The 18920-nt window shown below is 36.1% G+C and overlaps 3 protein-coding genes and 1 long non-coding RNA gene across 6 annotated transcripts; 1 reads left to right on the forward strand and 3 right to left on the reverse strand.

Annotated features, from left to right (window-relative positions):
* Positions 1 to 2339: 2339 nt before the first annotated feature.
* LOC133675972 (uncharacterized) lies at positions 2340 to 2732 on the forward strand. Its single transcript, XM_062097551.1, has one exon. The coding sequence runs from the start codon at positions 2340 to 2342 to the stop codon at positions 2730 to 2732; it is 393 nt and encodes a 130-aa protein (XP_061953535.1).
* A 696-nt stretch (positions 2733 to 3428) lies between these two features.
* Positions 3429 to 6957, reverse strand: LOC133676217 (uncharacterized). The gene is made up of 10 exons (XM_062097840.1): positions 6597 to 6957; positions 6275 to 6518; positions 6045 to 6194; positions 5805 to 5862; positions 5642 to 5734; positions 5204 to 5269; positions 5010 to 5042; positions 4344 to 4435; positions 4080 to 4139; positions 3429 to 3993 (listed from the first exon to the last, which is right to left on the reverse strand). Exons 1-10 carry the CDS (start codon positions 6809 to 6811, stop codon positions 3715 to 3717), a joined length of 1290 nt encoding a protein of 429 aa, XP_061953824.1. The 5' UTR covers positions 6812 to 6957; the 3' UTR covers positions 3429 to 3714.
* Positions 6958 to 9777: 2820 nt separating this feature from the next.
* LOC133675329 (uncharacterized) lies at positions 9778 to 13404 on the reverse strand. Of its 3 annotated transcripts, none has more exons than XR_009835399.1 (4): positions 13247 to 13404; positions 11351 to 12384; positions 10854 to 11021; positions 9778 to 10096 (listed from the first exon to the last, which is right to left on the reverse strand). It is a non-coding gene; the product is annotated as an uncharacterized LOC133675329 (long non-coding RNA). The 3 variants fall into 3 exon arrangements; XR_009835400.1 differs by having other exon boundaries at positions 11351 to 12448; positions 13247 to 13401; XR_009835401.1 differs by lacking the exon at positions 9778 to 10096 and adding an exon at positions 10103 to 10346.
* A 3137-nt stretch (positions 13405 to 16541) lies between these two features.
* Positions 16542 to 18561, reverse strand: LOC133676118 (ribosome-binding factor PSRP1, chloroplastic-like). Its single transcript, XM_062097699.1, has 5 exons — positions 18194 to 18561; positions 17908 to 18051; positions 17564 to 17812; positions 16967 to 17075; positions 16542 to 16874 (listed from the first exon to the last, which is right to left on the reverse strand). The coding sequence occupies exons 1-5, from the start codon at positions 18476 to 18478 to the stop codon at positions 16744 to 16746; spliced, it is 918 nt and encodes a 305-aa protein (XP_061953683.1). The 5' UTR covers positions 18479 to 18561; the 3' UTR covers positions 16542 to 16743.
* Between the last annotated feature and the right edge of the window lie 359 nt (positions 18562 to 18920).

Genomic DNA, 18920 nt, shown 5'->3' on the forward strand with positions numbered 1-18920 from the left:
ATTCGATCAAGTGCTAAGCCTAAATATATATGGGTCTAGCAAGTTATCAGACCCACCATCCTTAGGCTCAATAAAGTACTGAGCCCAGATATATATGAATCTGATAAGATGTCAGACCCACCATCTTCAAACTCAACCAAGTGTTAAGCTTATGATTTTTTTTAACTCTAAAGAATATTGGGCTCTATGATTACTCTGATAAGTTAGAAATATTTTACTTTGATAAAACAAAGATATTTTATCCTTTGACGAGTCAGAGATGTTTTATTCTGATAACTTAGAGATACGTTGTTTATACTTTAACCCCTTCTCTCTCAAAGGCATGTTTTTATTTTTCTCCACTTCTTATTATATATCTATTCGTAGCATTCTTCTCTAAAGATGATTGTATTTTCTCTAAAACAATACTCATTTAAGCATCGGAGAGTTCCTAAATTTATAAGAGAAGACCTTTTACAGGTATCAAGTATTATTCATCAACCACCTTGATTAGAGAGAATAATTCAGATCATTAGATCCACAAGATTAAACTATTATCCAAGATATCATCTTAGCCCTCAAGCCTTCCGAACCTCATCGGTTATGTCATCTGTGAGAGAGTGATAAAAAAATCATTAATTTTTCTTTCAAGGCCAGGTCATTGACATCCCTAATCACCACCAAAGGTAGATCATCAAAGAACTATTGAAATGAGACATGTCATAGACTTTCCTACAGCTATTGGCACACTTGCTTCATCGGTGCATCAGCAAGTCTTCATTACCTAGAAAAGTATAGGCAATAATTTGATTGCTCTAAGTCTGAGGAGGACTTCCTTCAACTTGCCCATGAGCTTAGTAAGGTGAGAAAATTCAGGTTATGCATATGTTCATTTCACGAGCGCAATTGAAGCCTCGAGATTTTGGAAAGCTTTAGATAAAATACAAGTGGAGTATCAATTCAAATTATATCATTATAGAACTATATTCAGCGACCGCCTAGAAGACATCCACTAGAGAAACTTTATTCTTTCACTTTTAGGCCTAAGATAATGATCTCAACAAGAGTGTCATAAAATTGATTGTACCTTAAGGGAAAATGTAACTATATAATGGTCACCAACTAAGAATGTAAATTTTTTATATATGAATTAAATTGTTCAAAGTAACAATACTTTTTATTCTCCAGGAGCTCTCTAGGGTACAAGCTCCTCATCTTTCCAAAGATGGGATGAATTCACTCTTCCTAGTATGATTGCACAATTACCTTGGAAGAAAGTAATGCCTTCCTAATGCTATAATATAGTTTATCTTGGAAGTGATTGACATAATCTTTATAATACAATCGCACATCTCTGAGATAAACATTGTCGCAACAACAGAAATGCATACGATCTTTCCAGGACACACGCCTCTCATCTTTCAAAGGATGAGATTGAATTATTCTTTTTAGTGTGATTGTACAATTACCTTGGATAATACAAGTGAATTATGTGTGATATTATAATTATACTACAATTGGACCCCTTCTTAATAAAACCATAAAATCAAGTGATAAAATTTGTAATATCTCTTTAAAATTGAGAATGAATAATAATTTAAATTGCATATCCATCCAGGGAAAAAAATTACATTTTTGCTTATTTTTATTGTATTTTGGATTCTTATGATATGATTTAAAAAAAGATGTATTTCAATTATTTAATTAATAATCCTACAAATATATTTAATCTAATTTGATGGGTAAGTTTGAGTTATACACACACAACACAAGTGTAATATAAAATGAATTTGAGAAAACAATAGGAAAAATTAATTAGTACATGGCAGCCACATGAAGGTAATCATAGAGCAAAACATTAAATAGTTTTAAATCATATTATAATTATTACAAGTACAAAAACCCTTGGATGTTTTCTATATCATCATTGGCAATCATCTTTCTTTCTAGTTTAGTAATAAACAATGTAGTAATTCACACTTTTCTTTTGTTGTTAATTTAAGATTATTTATTTATTTATTTATTTTCATGTGAATATTACAAAGGAGGAGTATTTTGAAAGACGTGTGTGTGGTGTAAGCTTTGCATTACGAGGCAAGAAAAGCACACAAGAGCAGACAGATAAAAGTTGGCGAGCGAACCTAAAGAAAAAGAAAAGGACACATGAGATGGGCCAGGCGGCCAACCTCAAGCGGCTAAGCTAAGATTAGTATATGCCTTCATTCTGTAATTACCTTTCCTTTTTGTCTTAATTTTCCATGATTTCATCTTCTTGACGGGAGCTGGAATTTCCCACGATTTATCAGCTTCCGTTCCCAAAGAAGAAGAAGAAGAAGAAGAAGATGATGATGATGATGATGATGCCATCCACATTGTTAATCCATTTCCTCCTCATTACCTCCATTGCCCTCTTCTCTGCCCCCACCGTCCGATCAGATGCCAATCCAATCCGATTACCAACCCTAGACCACAACAACAACAACAACGATGATGATGATGCGTGCGGAGAATGGAGCAGAAGATCCCCTGTCTCCTCCTGCCCTGTTAAGTGCTTCCGGCCAGACCCAGTTTGTGGCGTGGACGGTGTGACTTACTGGTGTGGATGTGATGATGCACGATGCGCAGGGACAAAGGTGACCAAGAAGGGTTTCTGTGAGGTTGGAAATAATGGGGCTGCTGCTCAAGCTCTGCTTCTTGTTCATATTGTTTGGCTCATTGTTCTTGGTTTCTCCATCTTGTTTGGATTATTTTGATTCGAATTCTCGTCTCCTCTTTCTGCTTCTTTTTGTATATCTGCACTTGCTCCATGTTTGAATATGAGAGACAGAGCTTTGAGGTGGGTTTTCCCAGCCACTGTATCGTTTTTCTCGCCTTTTCTTTTTCTGTGAACATATAATTGGAGTTAATACACATTAATGGCATGCATGAACTCAACTCAACTGTTATATTTTTCATGTTTTCTGTTGCTTTACTCAACTATTTTACGGTATCGTTCTTTTCATTTTTTCTTGATACAGCCCTGCTTTTACTAGTTATTCTGTTGCTTAATCGTGCATCCAATTTGTAAAAGCGCATCTATGCCCTCTTTCCACCATGACTCGAGATTTTGATTGCTGCAGAGTTTGAACTTCGAATCCCTCCTCAGTAAAGGGTCTTGGAGGTTCCATTTTGCTGGGGCCACATTGTTTTGCGCACACTGAGTTTGGAAAACAACTATTTGGGGTCCAGACTCCAGAATCTTTCTGCATACCCAATGCTTGTCGGAGAAAACTTGTCTTTGCATAGAAGCAAAATGCATGCTTTTACCCTCTACCCCGTAACGATCATCTGTTCAATGGTTGTCTAAGCCAGCGCCTTTAATAAAACACCTTCACAAGAAACAGAAACCAGCTTGATAGACAGCTAGGAAATATGCACAATGAGTACCATAAAACGGTCATCACAACATCTGCAAAATAACCTCAACGGTTCCTGTTCTTGCCATATAAATTTGTTAGCATAACTCTCCGTCCATTTGAAGCGGGTAATGTGAGAAAACCATGACAATAGAGCAAATAAAAGAACAATAATTCCCCCCAAATTACTAAGAGTGGCCTATGTTCAACTTCTCTCTTTGAAAACTAAACTTGGAATCGGACTTTAATTAGTCATACAACTGGTAAAAAAAAAACCATGGCTGGCGGTGAATTTGTTTGGCAGAATCAACTCTATCCTTCCTTCATGTTCCTTAAAACTCTATTCAGCTTTCCCCTTTTTGCGGCTCTGAAGTGAAAATCCTGGTTCGCCATTATCTCTAGCATTCTCACCCGTGGATTTGATTGCAAAGGAGGAAGCATTGTCCTCTAAAACTGCGGTCGAATCCACGGATTCAGCAGATGTGCTTTCTGCTAATGAAGAAGACCCATTACGACCACTGTTGGAAACATTACCAAGCAGGCTCTTGTACATAGTGAAAGCTTGAGCCATAATATTGGCAGGATTGCCAGTAGCGCTGGGAAGCAGTATTGTTGTTCCCTGAAAAGAAAAAAACATTAGAAAGTTGTCAAGTAACTGCTTATCAAACTAGACAATCACATGTGCAGCTGTGTAAATCTCCTTACCTCTTTGGCAATGTTACCAAAAGCTCCCACATATTGCTCAGCAATTTTCAAACTAGCTGCCTGCAAATCATGCCACAAACTTGAGCCTTGATGCACATTAGACATGGCACAATTGATTCTCTAGCATATGCTAAAATGATTGAATCATAAATCATATATATGGTATAAAACATGTGTAAAAATAACTAATCTAAGGAATCTCTCTTTTAGATGAGATTTTAAATCCCAATGCAACCTTATCACAATCTACGTAAAGAACCTCACCTCAACTCCCCCACTCCTTTTAATATACTCTGACACGATGGCAATTCCTTTGGCTGTTGCTTGTGCTTTAGCAAGGATGGCTTCAGCTTCACCTGAAATATTAATGATAGGATTGCAAGGTAAACGAAAACAATATAAAGATAAGCCATAATATTGCTTGATCAAGTCTGGTTCGTTATTAAATACTTCAGAGCAGTTAATGGATCTAGAAAATGAAATGCTAGAGGATTACATCAAACTTAACAATCCAAGGCAGCCAGAAGAGAAAATTAAGAGCCCAAATGCCCAGTCTATTTTATGCGCAACTTGGTATTAGCACTGTCATGTAAAAGTTTCAACAGATTGGAAAGTATGATTATAACAAAAAAGTTCTCACGTCATGTGGTTTGTTTAAAAAATAATACTAGCTATGTTACAGCCATCCCTAAAAAAACCCAAACATAATCATTGGAGTAATTCACAAATACATAAGGACATAAGAAAGACAAGGATTGAAAGAGAATGAGATTAGCTACCTATAGGATAGCTGTATCAAATACGCCATAATATTGCCTCATGAAATCTGTTTGCTTATCTACTATTTTATAATGGCTTGTGGGTCTAGAAAATGAAATATAGAAGAGCATCAATGGATTATTGCACAAACACGGACACAAGAAAACTAACCTTGTGCTTTGTTAATGATAGCTTGTTTCTCTCCTGTAGAAGGATGGAGTTTCCATAAAGAAATAATGGTAATTAGATGATGAACATTAGAGAAGTAAAGTGTGCTCTATTTCAAAACAGTACTAGAGAGGTTACAACTGTCTCTAAAGAAACTTGTAATCAATGAAATTCTTACAGCACATAAGAAAACTAACCTTGTGATGCCAAGATCTCAGCACTCTTGTGGCCATCAGCAATATTAATGTCGGCCTGTCTTTTTCCTGTTAAAAATCATCAATACAAAAGTTAAGCATTAAATTGGCAAATGAAGAAATATTGCAATGCCTCAGGACAAGGAATAAATGATTTTAAAACAGGTTGCCTAAGATGGCTCAGTCATGAACGACAAAGATTTATAGATAAAACTGTGAAAAAAAAGTTATTGCATTATGTATGAGCAAAGATGTGACAGGGGCAGGAAGAAAATGTGACAGGAAGGAGCGTTGGAAAAGGACCTAATTGGGAGAAGACAGCGTAACAATTCTGTAAAAATGGATAAAAATGATGCATGCAAGCAATTGCAACAAAGTTTGATTAAAGTAGAGTTTAGTTAAGCTGAGCAAAAAATGGAAAAATTAAACTTCATTTACTACCTTCGGAGTCGAGAATTTGAGCTCTCTTTCTACGTTCTGCTTCGGCTTGCATCTCCATAGCTTGCTTTACTCCACGTGGAGGAGATATATCCCCTGAAGAAGAGAAGACAGTGAAGCATTTACAGCAGATGCAACAGAAACCTAACATAGAATATGGGCTCACTTATTTCATAGCGAAGGCACCGGAGACCCCAGTCTGTTGCAGCCACATTAATGGCCTCCTGCAGAAATGATGACAGTTTTACATAATCAACAGCCTTAGAATTATTGAATGAGAAACATTATCAAAAAAATCAACGCCTTTTCTTCGTCAATAAATAAATGAATGAATGAAATGCAACCCGCTTTGAAAACCAGTAAGAAAACAAGTGAGAAAGGTGAAAGAAGGGTAGGGATAGCATACCACAATCTTTTCATTGAGGGTGTCTCTTTCTTCAAAGGTCTTGTCAAGAGTAATCTTACCAAGCTCACTACGCATAGTGGTCTGGGCAAGTTGAACAACAGCATATGTGGGATTCTCAACACCATAAGAGGCAAGTTTAGGGTCCACAATCTGTTCAATAAGATTGTTTTTAGTATTAGTATTGATAGCTGATTCAATAAATAAAATAGAAGGAAAAGAAGAAAGGGCACCTTGACATAGAGGACGCCATCGATGAGAATGCTGACATTGTCTTTGGTAATAGCAGACTGATCAGGAATCTGAATAGCCTCTTCCTTCAAAGAATGAACATAAGCAATTCGGTCCACAAAAGGAATCAAGAAATGAATCCCAGATGGCAGCGTCTTCAAATACTTTCCAAATCTCTCTATCACAAACGCCTTCTTCTCCGGCACAATCCGTATCCCCCAATTCACAGGCGCCGTTATCTCATAACTATTATTTATTTAATTAATTGCTAAACAAACAAACAAATTGAATCCAAAATAATAAAAGAGGTAATGATGTAAGCACCTGGTGAAGGGGTCGCGGCCGGTGCGGAGGAAGCGGACGGAGAGGCGGTTGTTATGGGCCAAGTGAGAAGACGGAGGGTGAAACAAGGGAGAATTAGAGGAGGAAAGGAGGGTTCTGGGAGTGGTGGTAGCCGACAAGGAGGAGAGGTGGTGGTGGAAGGCTCTTACGCCGTGGTTGATCAAAGAAATACTAGTGCTGCTACTTCTTCTCCACATTTTTTTTTTTTTTTTGGCTCTGGTAGCTGGGCTTGGCTTGGCTTGGTGTTGAGAAAAAAATGAAGAAAAGAAAAGCCCTAGTTAAACCTTTTATTTTTATTTCTCTGCTCCTTTTTCCCCAAGAAAAGAAAAGTTACTCATCTGCTGCGAGTGACTGTGACTGCTGGCCCTCTCCCCAGGTCTGTAATTTTTATTTTGTCAACTTAATTTCTTATTTTTTTTATTTTGGTAGAAATTGTGTTTTATAATTTTTTTATTTTTTTAAAAAATTAATTTTTGTAATGTTCTTGAATTGTTTACTTGAATTTAAATTTTTTTGAATTGTTTTTTTTGCTAAATTATCTCTTTTGTTTACCCACTTAGAACTTATGAGTTGGTTTTCTTTTTAGGATTTAGAGTTTGAGTTTAGGGTTCAGAGAAAATGAAAACACTGTGAAGCAGCATAAACACACAACCATTAAAAAAAAAAAAGAGCCATGATGCGGTGAAGATCAAAATGTTCAGCAGCATCTTATGTCCGCCATCAATTATAACACATTCCTTCCTTCCCTTTTGCTAAAAGCATTTTCAACTTGCAATTCACTGAAAGCCCGCCCTTGAGCTTGTTCGTTATAAATTCCACAGCGTTAACCAGCTCGTTGCATTTCTGTGCTTGCTGCTCTCTCTATGGAACTGGTTTTGGTCACCCTTTTGGTATTTGCTCCAATCTCAAGAGTTTATGCTCTGTTTCTTAACAGCCCCCCCTGAAAAGGTTTTCAAAATATCCGGATTAATCCAACTGCTTAACTTGAAATTTGATGGGATCAGGTTTGGTTTTGGATCAACAAAATATCTTTCCAAGTTTCAAATACTGATGTTATCGTCACCGTAAGAAGACGCTTATTTACAAATCTCTCTTTTGTTGTTAATTCTAGACATATTCTGTGTGATTCTTAAGAACAATGATGTGGATCAACATCATTCCTTCGTTGAACTTGATATTATAGACAGGAGAGTTGCAAATTCTGATGGTTAGACATCACTTTTCTTTCTCCAGCGATTGTTGAAATTGATCCTTTGCGTTACGAGGGCAATTAAAGCTTGTTTTCTTTCCATATCTTTGAGGCCCACATACGTTTGGTACATCTTCTTTCTTTCCATGTCCATCATGGACTTCTCCCTCTCCCAGTTCCCTTTTTCAACACTACAAGAGTCCCACCGCTCAGGAGGAAAACCTATAGCTAATCAAATATGCGAGAGCAAGATCTTTTGAGGCCGATGGTCCTGCAACAAAGATACAAGAAGAAGACATGATAAACATAGACAGATTGAATGATCTACCTGACCACGTTATCCATAAAGTTCTGTCTTTCCTTTACCTTAAACAGGCAATCCAGACTTGTGTGCTTTCTAAGCGATGGAGATTCCCGTGGACTTCTCTTCCCTGTCTCAAATTTGATAGCTACCGTCCAGAATATATGACGCCTAAGGACTTCTCAGATTTCGTCACCAAGGTACTGTCTCACCGTGATAATTCCTTCACGGTTTGTACTTTTGAAATATATTCCAGATGGATTTATCTTGAGGACGTTTATTCATTGCTCATAGACTACGTAATTTCCCAGAATGTTAGGCATTTTCTTGACTACACAAAATCTTACAGTCTAAATCATTGAAAACCCTTGAATTGTCTTCTGTTGCTTTCTATCGTCTGCCTGAATCTCTTGCCTTGGGTTGTTTGACAAATCTGACCTCCTTGAATCTCAACCATTGTTTAATATCATATGAAACCGATTCGTTCGCTGACCCTTTCGCTGCTTGTTCCAATCTCAAGAGTTTATGTCTGCACCATTGTAGCTTTTACCGTCTTAAGGTTTTAAGAATATCCGGACTCCAACTAGCTAACCTAGATACTCAAGGCTGGTTCCATTCTAATAGTTGTTGTAACAGGATTGAGATTTTCGCACCGAAACTCACATCCTTTCGCTATAGTCATTCACATCCTGTGGATTTCTCTCAGCTCGACCTCCCCTCCCCTCTCTTAATTTTGCTGATATTCATGTCCGTCGACCATCATCCGATGATTTGGAGCGCAACTTAAAGGAGACTCGGAACTTGATCAATGTGTTCCGAGGGCTACACAATGCACGATTTGTAAGGATATCTTCTGAGACCATTGAAGTCCTCAATTTGGTTCCTGGCTTACAAGCACGAATGACAGACCTGCCCCTTCAGAAGATTGAAGTCTTTGAAAGCGCATGGCGAGGATAACTCGTTTGTGATACCTGATCATGTGCAGATCTACTTACTTGGTGATGAACTCCCTGAAGAAACCTTACACATGGAAGGCAGTTTTCTTGCAGAACCGGGGGATCATACTGATCACCTATCCACATCCCTGCTCGCGGATCTCACAAGACTTTAATGGCGCTTCTTTGCCTCTTTCAATCTATGTTATTCTAAGGTTTTTTGTAATATTTTAAAATTGCAAGAGCTTATGCCTTATTTTCTGCCATGTGATCTGTTAATTGCAAAGTTCAATCAACATCAGTGACTTAATTTGTTAGTTAGGATGCTGAAACACTTTTGCCCTTTAGATTTTGCAGAATGTATATAACGTCATATAAATTCATTCTTATGTACATCAATTCTAGAAAGAACTATATCAACAAAGAATTAATGAGCCTTTGCCTCCCATGGGAGGTAGGGGGCATTTTAACTGCTAGACTTTCAAGACCAATTACATTACACATATTCAGCTCGTATGACGCTGAAAATAAACCTTAATATCCTAACAGGATTGATTTTAATAGTTTCTCAGAACTCCAAAATGTTGAGATTGGAATTCATGAAAAGACGAGCCTGTTCAGTGTGTTCAGGAAAAGCTTCTTCTTTATTGAACTCTTTCCAAAAACAAATTTCACCTAACGTTTCTATGATGGTCAAAGATTTCAACCCGAACTTTCCCAAACAAATAAATGGCCAAATTGTAGCAAAACAATCCTTCCTATTTCATGGAAACACAGATTAAACTGGAGGTTTTGAGTGTGCCAACAAATATGGTTCAGTTTTAGTTCTTACCACCAGTACACAACTTCATAAGATTAAAAGAAAAAAAAACCCATGCACATTGCGTCAGATGAATTCCATTGAACAGCAGTGGGCACTTTCTCATATCATCCTTTTGGCTGCTGTATACTGCTTTATATGCCTTTGCTTCATAAGCCTCTCTGCTCAAACAAGCAAAGTAAGCAGAATCAACTTACTCCTGGTGTTGATGCAGCTGTATCAAACATCAAGCTCCACCTGCATTAAAGTAAGGGGATTTAAGAACCCTATTTTGAATATGCATAGCTAACAATAATTCAAAGTAGCAAGCAATGTGTTTCAAGATACATATCTAGAAATTTTCCACGTTGTGCAACTTTCAGGTTGCTACCTAGGAAGTCCATTGATTTCAGATGTTATTGACACAAGCAAGTGATAGATTCCAGCTCCCCAAACATGTACACATGGTATTCCAAATTTGAGGATGTTGTGCCAGTGTTTATGAAAGCTGAAATGGTTTCGATCAATTCACTACTTGATTGAGATCAAGGAAACAAACATCGAGCACAATCTCCTTCTCCAGGCTCTCCCAAAAAAAAAAAAAATAGAAGAAGCTATTACTAATATTCTCTGACCAGCTTGAATTACAGGAGGAAGGGACACAAATTCAAACTCTTTTCTATTGAATTTGAAGTTTTGGAAAAACATAATACACTAAAATGCTTGGGACAGTGCACACATAACATAATAACACAATTATCATGTCTAACCAAATCCTAATTAAGAACAGGTGCAATTAATTAAAGAAATGCAAGGCAGATTAATTTTCAGCATTTTAGAATGTCAGAATCACCAGATAACATAAACAATGTGGATACAAATCAACTATTTATCTAGCTTAGGAAGAAGGTGACTGATGACATGCCAGAAAAATCAATAACATTGAATCAAACAGCTGAAGAATATAATCAAAAGTCAAATTATATGTAGGAGATAAAAACAGACAGATAAGCACCTATAGGTAATCTGCATATATAGTTTTGGCGTGAGGAGTGCCACCAAGTAAGTAGGTCATCACATGAGGAGGCACCAAAGGTTTATTGTTGGGGGCAACTTGCAAAGACTTCAATCTTTTAAAAGGAGAAGGTTCTTGTTCTAGTAAACCAGGAAATGAACCAAGGACCTAATTACAAGAGACACCAAAATTCCATGTAAGAGATAACCATCAACAGCTTTTTCAAGAAACCGAAAAACAAGGAATCATGTTTGCACCTCTGGCTGTCAACAAAGTACGTGAATATAATTATTTACAGCTCTAATATCGATAGAAATGTTGCAGATTAATCAATGAATTCTTTTGGCAGCAATGTAAACTTCTTTTAATTGCTTCAATGTGACTAAACCTTTAACACAGTGCTGAATACAATTACGGCTCTAATATAGTGTTCAAGCAACAAAGCAGAAGAACAAGTAATATTTAAGTTGATGCACAAGATATGTACATATAAATACCTCAATGGTTTGAGAATGTAGCATGACTGATTGAGCATTGCCAAGCCCTTTGAACATATTGATCAAGCCCAGATACGCCTCTTTCTTCTTGTCTTGCTTGGTACAAACATGAACACGGGCAAAATTAAGGGAGGGAAGGTGGAGTCCAGAGAAATCCACTACATGAGAGAGTTTGTAGACGAAAGAGATGAGCTTTGGTGCAAAAATATCAATCCTATACAGTAATCCTGCTAGATTCATATATCCAAGGCCTACAATTTCTAGGTTAAGTAACTGGAGCCCAGATATTTTCAAGACCTTTGACGACAGAAAACTGCAAGAGCGTAGGCTTAGATTTTTTAATTTCAGGCAACTAGCAAAAGGATCATCGAAATCACTGGGATTGGTAAATGAACAGTGGGAGAGACTCAAGGAGATGAGATTCGGGAGAGCAAAACCCAAAGCTTTAAAATTGAATCCAGATAATTGGTTTTCAACGATTGACATGTTAAAAATGCAGGAGGTAAAGAGAAAGATCGGATAGTGGAATGACCATAATTAATGACCATATTCTGAATGTGATGGGAAACTGCATATTTTATGACCATATCCAAGAGAGAATGATGGGGGCTCCAAGTGGAATAGAGTTGAATCTTGTAAACATTGCTGTCCTCACGGGTAGATAGTACCCTACTCACAAATCTATTGAAAGTTAAGAAGTTCGTGAAATCCATACAGGTTCCATTGAAATTGAGATCAGTAAGTGAAGTCCACAAGAATCTCCACCTTTTGGACAGTACACTTGTCTGGACAGCACATCTGAGGTCAACCAAGGATAGAATTTTATGAATTATGCTATCAGGTAGATCACTCAATCTGTCTATATTTTCGCTTCTGCAGCTACTTCTAGCTTTATCTTCCTCATTTTCCATTCTTCTGCTCTGTTTTCTGACTCTACAACAACACAACGTCCAATTCCAGGCTCCTCAATTTTCTCAATAGGCTGCAGCGAGTTGCCAATGTATCCAACGTAGGATGCTTGGTCTAGCCTGATTCTGAACAGTAGAAGAATGTAAAGGCGAGCCCAACTCTTGACATGAAATTAGCGAGCAATCAAAACTAAAAAAAAGAAAAAGAAAACATGAATCTCATATAAATAGAGAAATCAATGGTAATGGTTGATCATGCTACCCTAGATTAATTACAGTGAATGATATTACGATACTAAATATTCAAAATTTTATTTTTTTAGAATACATTTTCTTAATCAAACATTACTATTGATGTAGCCAATATTCTAAATATCCTTCATCGTCTTTGTATATTTATAAAAACGAAATATTCTACATGCCATTTTAATCTAAGTATTCCATTCAACTTAAATCCAATTATCCAAAATAGTTGATAATCAGTTGCAAATAAGAACTTCATAATCCTACCAACCTGAAAATCTATCACCAAGCATGAACCCAAAAGAAACATTTCTAATATTTTAGGGATATTAGAAAACCTAAAATAGATGTTTTTGAAAGTATTTTTTTTTTTAAATACATTAAAATAATTTTGTTTTTATTTTTTAAAAAAAATTATATTAGCATGTGAAATCGATTGGAAACCATAAAAAAATTAATTTTAAATAAAAAAGAATTCAAATCCGTTTGGAAATGTGTCGTAATATGACCGTCTTCAATCTTTACAGCACACTGCCTGCGTTAACTGTACCAAAAACCCACCTTTTCCTATCTCAAAAAACCCATCAATCCTCAAAGATTATCTTCCAGAATCGATTGTTAAAAAAAAGAATAACTTATCTTTAACAATTCCTCACCAAATTAAGCAAATAATACCTCAAAAAAAGGAAAAAGAATCCCAAATCAATGCAGGTATAGAAAAATAACATGAAAAGGTATTCCTTACCAGAAATTGAGATTGCTTTTGATAATCAAGCTGTAGAGTGAACTGAATTATTTCATTCTCTCTTTCGTTTTATTTTCTTTCTTTTTTGTCTGTTCACTCACCGCCGGCTCTGCATTTGTCTCTTTCATGTCCTCGTAGCTACAAAGGATTTACTATTAAATAAAATTTCTTTTTTACCCTTTCATATTTATTCCCACCAAGCTCCAGCAGCACCCCACGTATTAATGCCTTTTCTTTTTATTTATTTTATTAGTTATATGACCGCTACCGCGAGTTGTAATTTTTAAAAAGCAAATCATAGGTATATAAGCTAGTTTTAAGAAAAAAAATAACTATAAATAAAATTTTTATATAAGTATTTAATTAAATAAATTGATAGTTATTTATATAAATAAATAAATAAAATTATTAAAAATAACAAAAAAAACTAGAGAAATTAAAAGATGAATATAAGTTAAAATATTTAATATTGCAATAAAAATCATTTACTCAACTGTATTTAATGAGTTTATTTATAAAAATTAATTTGTAATAGAAATTAACACAAATAAAATTTATTAAATAAAATAAAAAGAAAAAAAAATAAATGCAAGGCTACATACAATAAAAATATTATAAATTTTTTTTATTTTTAAGAATAAGTTTAATCTATATAAAATATATAAAACAAATTATAAATAAATTACAATAACCTTATAAAAAAACAAAACACACTCATTATATTAAAAAACATTGCCATCTCAAAATGGCTAGATAAGCCAAAACAATCTTTGAGAAAAAATATTGTTCAAAACATAAATTTAAAAACATATTTTATAAAACAATACATAAAAAAACAAGAATCTAAAAAAAAAATGAAGTCAGATGTTGTGAGCCTGGTAAGCCAGGCGTAATGTCTGGCCCACGAAAAAAGGGCTTGCGTGTGAGCCTGCAAGTCCAGGCTCACGTGTTAAGGGCTTTTTTTCTAAAGTTAATGGAGCGAACAATGCACCATCTGCTCCATTCTTTGTCAAAAAAGATAAATAGACGACACATCGTTTATAATTGTCCAGAATTCAGCTATTGTGGTGGCCAAAAAAGCAAGGCTCTTATGTTTTCAATTAAAAAATCTATTTTTAATCTATTTTTTATTTAAAATACCTAGAAAAAACCCTCGAAACCTTGTTTAACCAATTCATTACCTTCAAAAACTCAAAAAATAGTTTTAAAACCCATAATCAACCCGAAATCTAAAATCTTTCAAAGCTCATATTTTTTTTAGGTCTTTTCAAGATAAGAAAGCGCTCAATCTTAACTTTTCTCATCATATAAAACAATTTAACATAAAAATCGACTGTTTTAGATATTAGAATCGTTCCCAGCAATGACTTTCTCTCTCTAAACTAGAATCTGGCGGTCCCATCTCTTCCCTCCAATGAAGGACTAAAAAAAAATTGAAGTATGGTATCAAAATACAATGTTTAAAAATTATAGGGATCAATTACCCACTAACTTAAAAAGTTGAGGAACTAAAATAAACTTTTCAAATACATTGCAAAACTATCATCTATATTACCTGTATTTTTTATTTAAATTTTTTTTTTGAATTCAATCCTCACTCCTAAAAAATATGCAATTAGTCTTCAATTTGAGTTCAAAATAGCTCAATTATATAAAATAGAAAATTCAAGGAGCAAATTAATTTTTTAAGAAAATCTCACTATTATGTTCCACTGAAAGGGGAACAATAAAGATGGCTACATGAAAAACACATCATGATTTATATTATAGGTAATATGTTGAAAAAGAATAGAAAAAGGAAACGAAAATGCTGAGAGGATGCCATCTCCTTTAGATAATTTACATCGTGGAATTATGCTTCCTGCTCCAACATAATTATCAATGCATAATTATTGTTATTGTTACTTTTATTATAATTATCTTTGTGCTACGGAAGTCTAAGTGCCAGCGAGGAGAGGAGAAGCAAAAGCACGTTGAATTTGATGAGATACTCAAGTTCGTGACCAAAGAGCCTTTGTTCTTGGAGAAGCTGCGAGAGTTTGCAAAATTTGATTGGGTTATTCTTGAGTTATGATGGTCTTTCTTATGCAGGCAGTCTTTCCATGACCAAGAACCCGAGATTCTGCAGTTGGAATGCTTGATTGAGGAAATGGATCACGAAGATGGAATGATAGTCTTTTTGTGCATTTCATGGTCACAACCTTGAAGACTGCTAAATACGATGGCTATTGGGGAAAGAATGTCCATCAATAAGCTCTTAGTGTCTCGGATGAGAAGTTTTCACATCAGAATAAGAAAGGATAAAACCCTTTTGCAGGACCACATAACGAGACATGAAGCTTAGATAAATAGGATAAGAGCTTTCAAACATGGCTTGTAATCATTGCTCCGTTTACACGTTGCAGGCAAAGAGGGTTTTTTAAGCTCCCTCCAACCAGTTGTGGAGTGAAAGAAATCTGGTTCATCTTACCAAACATAAAATATGATACAGAAAATGCATTTATTGTATATCTGTACGCTTAAGTACTGAACTGGAGTCGGCCTGCTGGCCTTGACTAGTTTTCCTCCAGAGTCTAGAGGTAAGCTTGCGGATCCATTTCATTTTGCATGCATCATTGTGAACATGAATTGTGCAGCAGATCTGGCTCGTCCTTGACAAGCTTATGGTGGATTATTATACTAGATAGCCTGCTGCCATATCCGCTGTTCACGGAACTTTGCACATCAAGCCCACAGAAAATCGTTTATACTGTAGAAGTGAATATCCAGTCCACAACTGTCGCAAAGGTTCAGAAACTCACTCTAATTGAAAATTCTGGAGCAGTGAGCTATTTTATCCAAATATGCGCTCATTCCTGAACCTCCACTTGACATAGCCATAACTGGTGCTCAACTCTTATCATGGACATCTCTTTCGCCAAGTTTTCCCCTGCTCTCAAAGGTAAATACAAGTCAGGATCCAAACTCGGGTCAAATGGGGCAGATGTTGTCAGAAGTCCAATTTTAACTTGTTTGAACATAGGCAGAAGCATCGCAGAAGTTGTCTCGTGCAAAGCTTCTCCAGAGAGAATTCACAAGAAATTAGGAAAACCAAACATGGCAGCATGCAAAGAACCATAGCATAAGATGAAAATAGAACTTCTAACAAAACAAAGAAGTGAAATCCACTGCAAAGAGGAAGTGGTTAAAGACTCAAGACCACATGAAAAGAAGACTTCATGTTTTTATCTAATTTACTCCCATCTTATAAATTGCAAGGTGACTAAATGGTTTGGCTTCTCATCCCAGTGAAAGCTGGGATAAAACACACTGAAACTCATATTTCAAAAACAAATAACCAGTACAACCATGTCACTACTTGTCATTAATGTGCATTTACAAGATCTCGGACACTAGTATCATGCTCTCTCAGAAGCCTTAGCAGTATGTACACAACATTACCAAAAACGAGGGTTTTCTAATCTGTTTCACTGGAAGATCTTCTTTTCGAGGTCTGGTTATTCAGCCAAGGATGGTTCTCTGGCTGGTTCCACCACCAAAGGCTCTAATCTCTCAGCTTCGCCATTTCCTTTAGGTATGATGAGACCATATCCTCCAGCTTTTCTTTTGTAAATGATATTTATCTCACCTGGACTCAAGCACAAAGCAATTCAACCTCTATATAACAAATTGCAGAGGATTAGTGAAAAACAAATTGAAATAAGTAGCATAAGTTCCTACCAGTTTCTTCATCCCTGAAACCATAGAAATCATGATGCACATGTTCCAGCTGCTCAATAGCTTCCGAAACAGTCAAGGGTGGCATGTCAAAATACTTCGTGCGAACAACCTGAATTGGGTTTAGAGAGTGAGTCTATTCCAAACAGTAAGGGATGCTATGGATATAATTTCAACTATTGATATGGAGCATCACAACCAAGCCGTAAGGAAGAATTTTCAGTGCCAAGCCATAATTTGAAAAGATTGAGACTGAATCTTTATGTGGACAAAAATAGATTTTTGTGAAACAATTTCCTTTTGTAGAGTCTATAAACGAGTAGCTAGCAAAATTAATACGGCATTGGCCATGGCACAAGGTGTGATGCTAACTATCTGCAAATTAGACATGCCATACTGGTCATCAGATGGTGGAATGGAAAGGGCTATTTGTGGCGAATAGAACCATTCCATGACCACATTCAATGAACTCATATGTACTGATGAGACCTAAATTTGGTGATACGAAACAATGCATAATAACCAAACACAAGCAAAAACAATAAACGGCAACCTAAACCATGAGATTAATTTGATTAAACAAAAATTTTAACAAGAAACCTCTTCAATATAGTCCTCATCTTCTTGCTGTGAAACTTCATCTGCATCATCCTCCACAACTTGATGCATTGGCTCCCTAACCTTCAACCTATTAAACCCTTTCATGTGTCTACCATGATCAGACTCCTTGTCCTTGATCTTCCTCAACTTTCTTTGAATAATAGACGACACCAAATCAATACTTGCATAGATTGTCTCTGCATCCTCCTCCGCTCTCACCACTCCATGCCTCTTTGTGAACAAAGTCACCTTCAAATAAAAACACCCCGTGAAAAAAAAATCACCATTTTAAAGCAACCCAAAGAGCAAGAAAGCTAACTTTCAATTCAATATGTGAATGGTACCTCGCATCTTCTAATCTTTGGACCTTTCCCCAACTCTCCACCTCTAACAGACAACCTTACATCAACTCCCCTTACAAGATGACTACTTTTTTGAACTGCCTTCCCTACTTTGTCTTCCACGTGTTTCTTCACGGTATCAGATAGCTATATCAAACCAAACATTTTGTTACATTCACAATATGGACAATTAATAACAGAAAAGATCAAAACTTTAATCTTTATAGAATTCAAAGACAGGAAAAATCAGAAATGCAAACGCAGTAGTTAGACTTTTTAGAGAGTAAACCTCCAAGTGTTTGCCTTGAATGATTAATTTGACAGATGAAAGTGGGCCATCCCATGACATCCTAATTGAAGAGCCACCATGGCTCAAAGGGAACTTTGTTTTCCTTCTAATCTCAACAAAGTTGACATTTTTGCCTAAAAACCTGGACTTTAGAAACACTTTTGGGACTTGGGTTTTTGTGGAGTTTACAAAAGAAGAAGCTAGTGAAGGAGTAGGAGTTGTTGATGTTAAAGGGGCAAGTCGGTTGTTAAAGCTTGCATGCAAAGTGCCTACAAGAGAAGCCATTGGCAAATTTTTTTTCAGGTTTGCTTGGATTGAATGGAGGAATATAACGTGTTTTTGCCCTTTGGAGAGGTTTCTCACTCTCTTACAAGAGAAATGGATAAGGAGACACGTCGGCTGATGGATATTCCATATTGGGTTTGGTTGGTCCCCGCTAGATGTGGACTGAATCCTTAGGTTCATGAACCCGAAGCTTCAATCTTTATGTGTTTAGTGGATAATTCTGGAAGAGGACCCACTTTTTTCATTATGAAATGGGCTTGTGGGCCCAATGTGTCGGTGCCCATATCTTATTTCCTTGTGTTTGAACTTTGAAGGGATGACCTAGCTCTGGTGTCCAATTTCTTCTGTACAGAATTTGTGACAAAAACCAAAAAAAAAAAAAAAAAAGAGGAAAAGGAAAAGATGGGGAAATATGTATAATCAGAAGGGTCTGATTATGGGC

Source organism: Populus nigra, chromosome 16 (assembly GCF_951802175.1).
Source record: "Populus nigra chromosome 16, ddPopNigr1.1, whole genome shotgun sequence".
Lineage (NCBI taxonomy): Eukaryota > Viridiplantae > Streptophyta > Magnoliopsida > Malpighiales > Salicaceae > Populus > Populus nigra.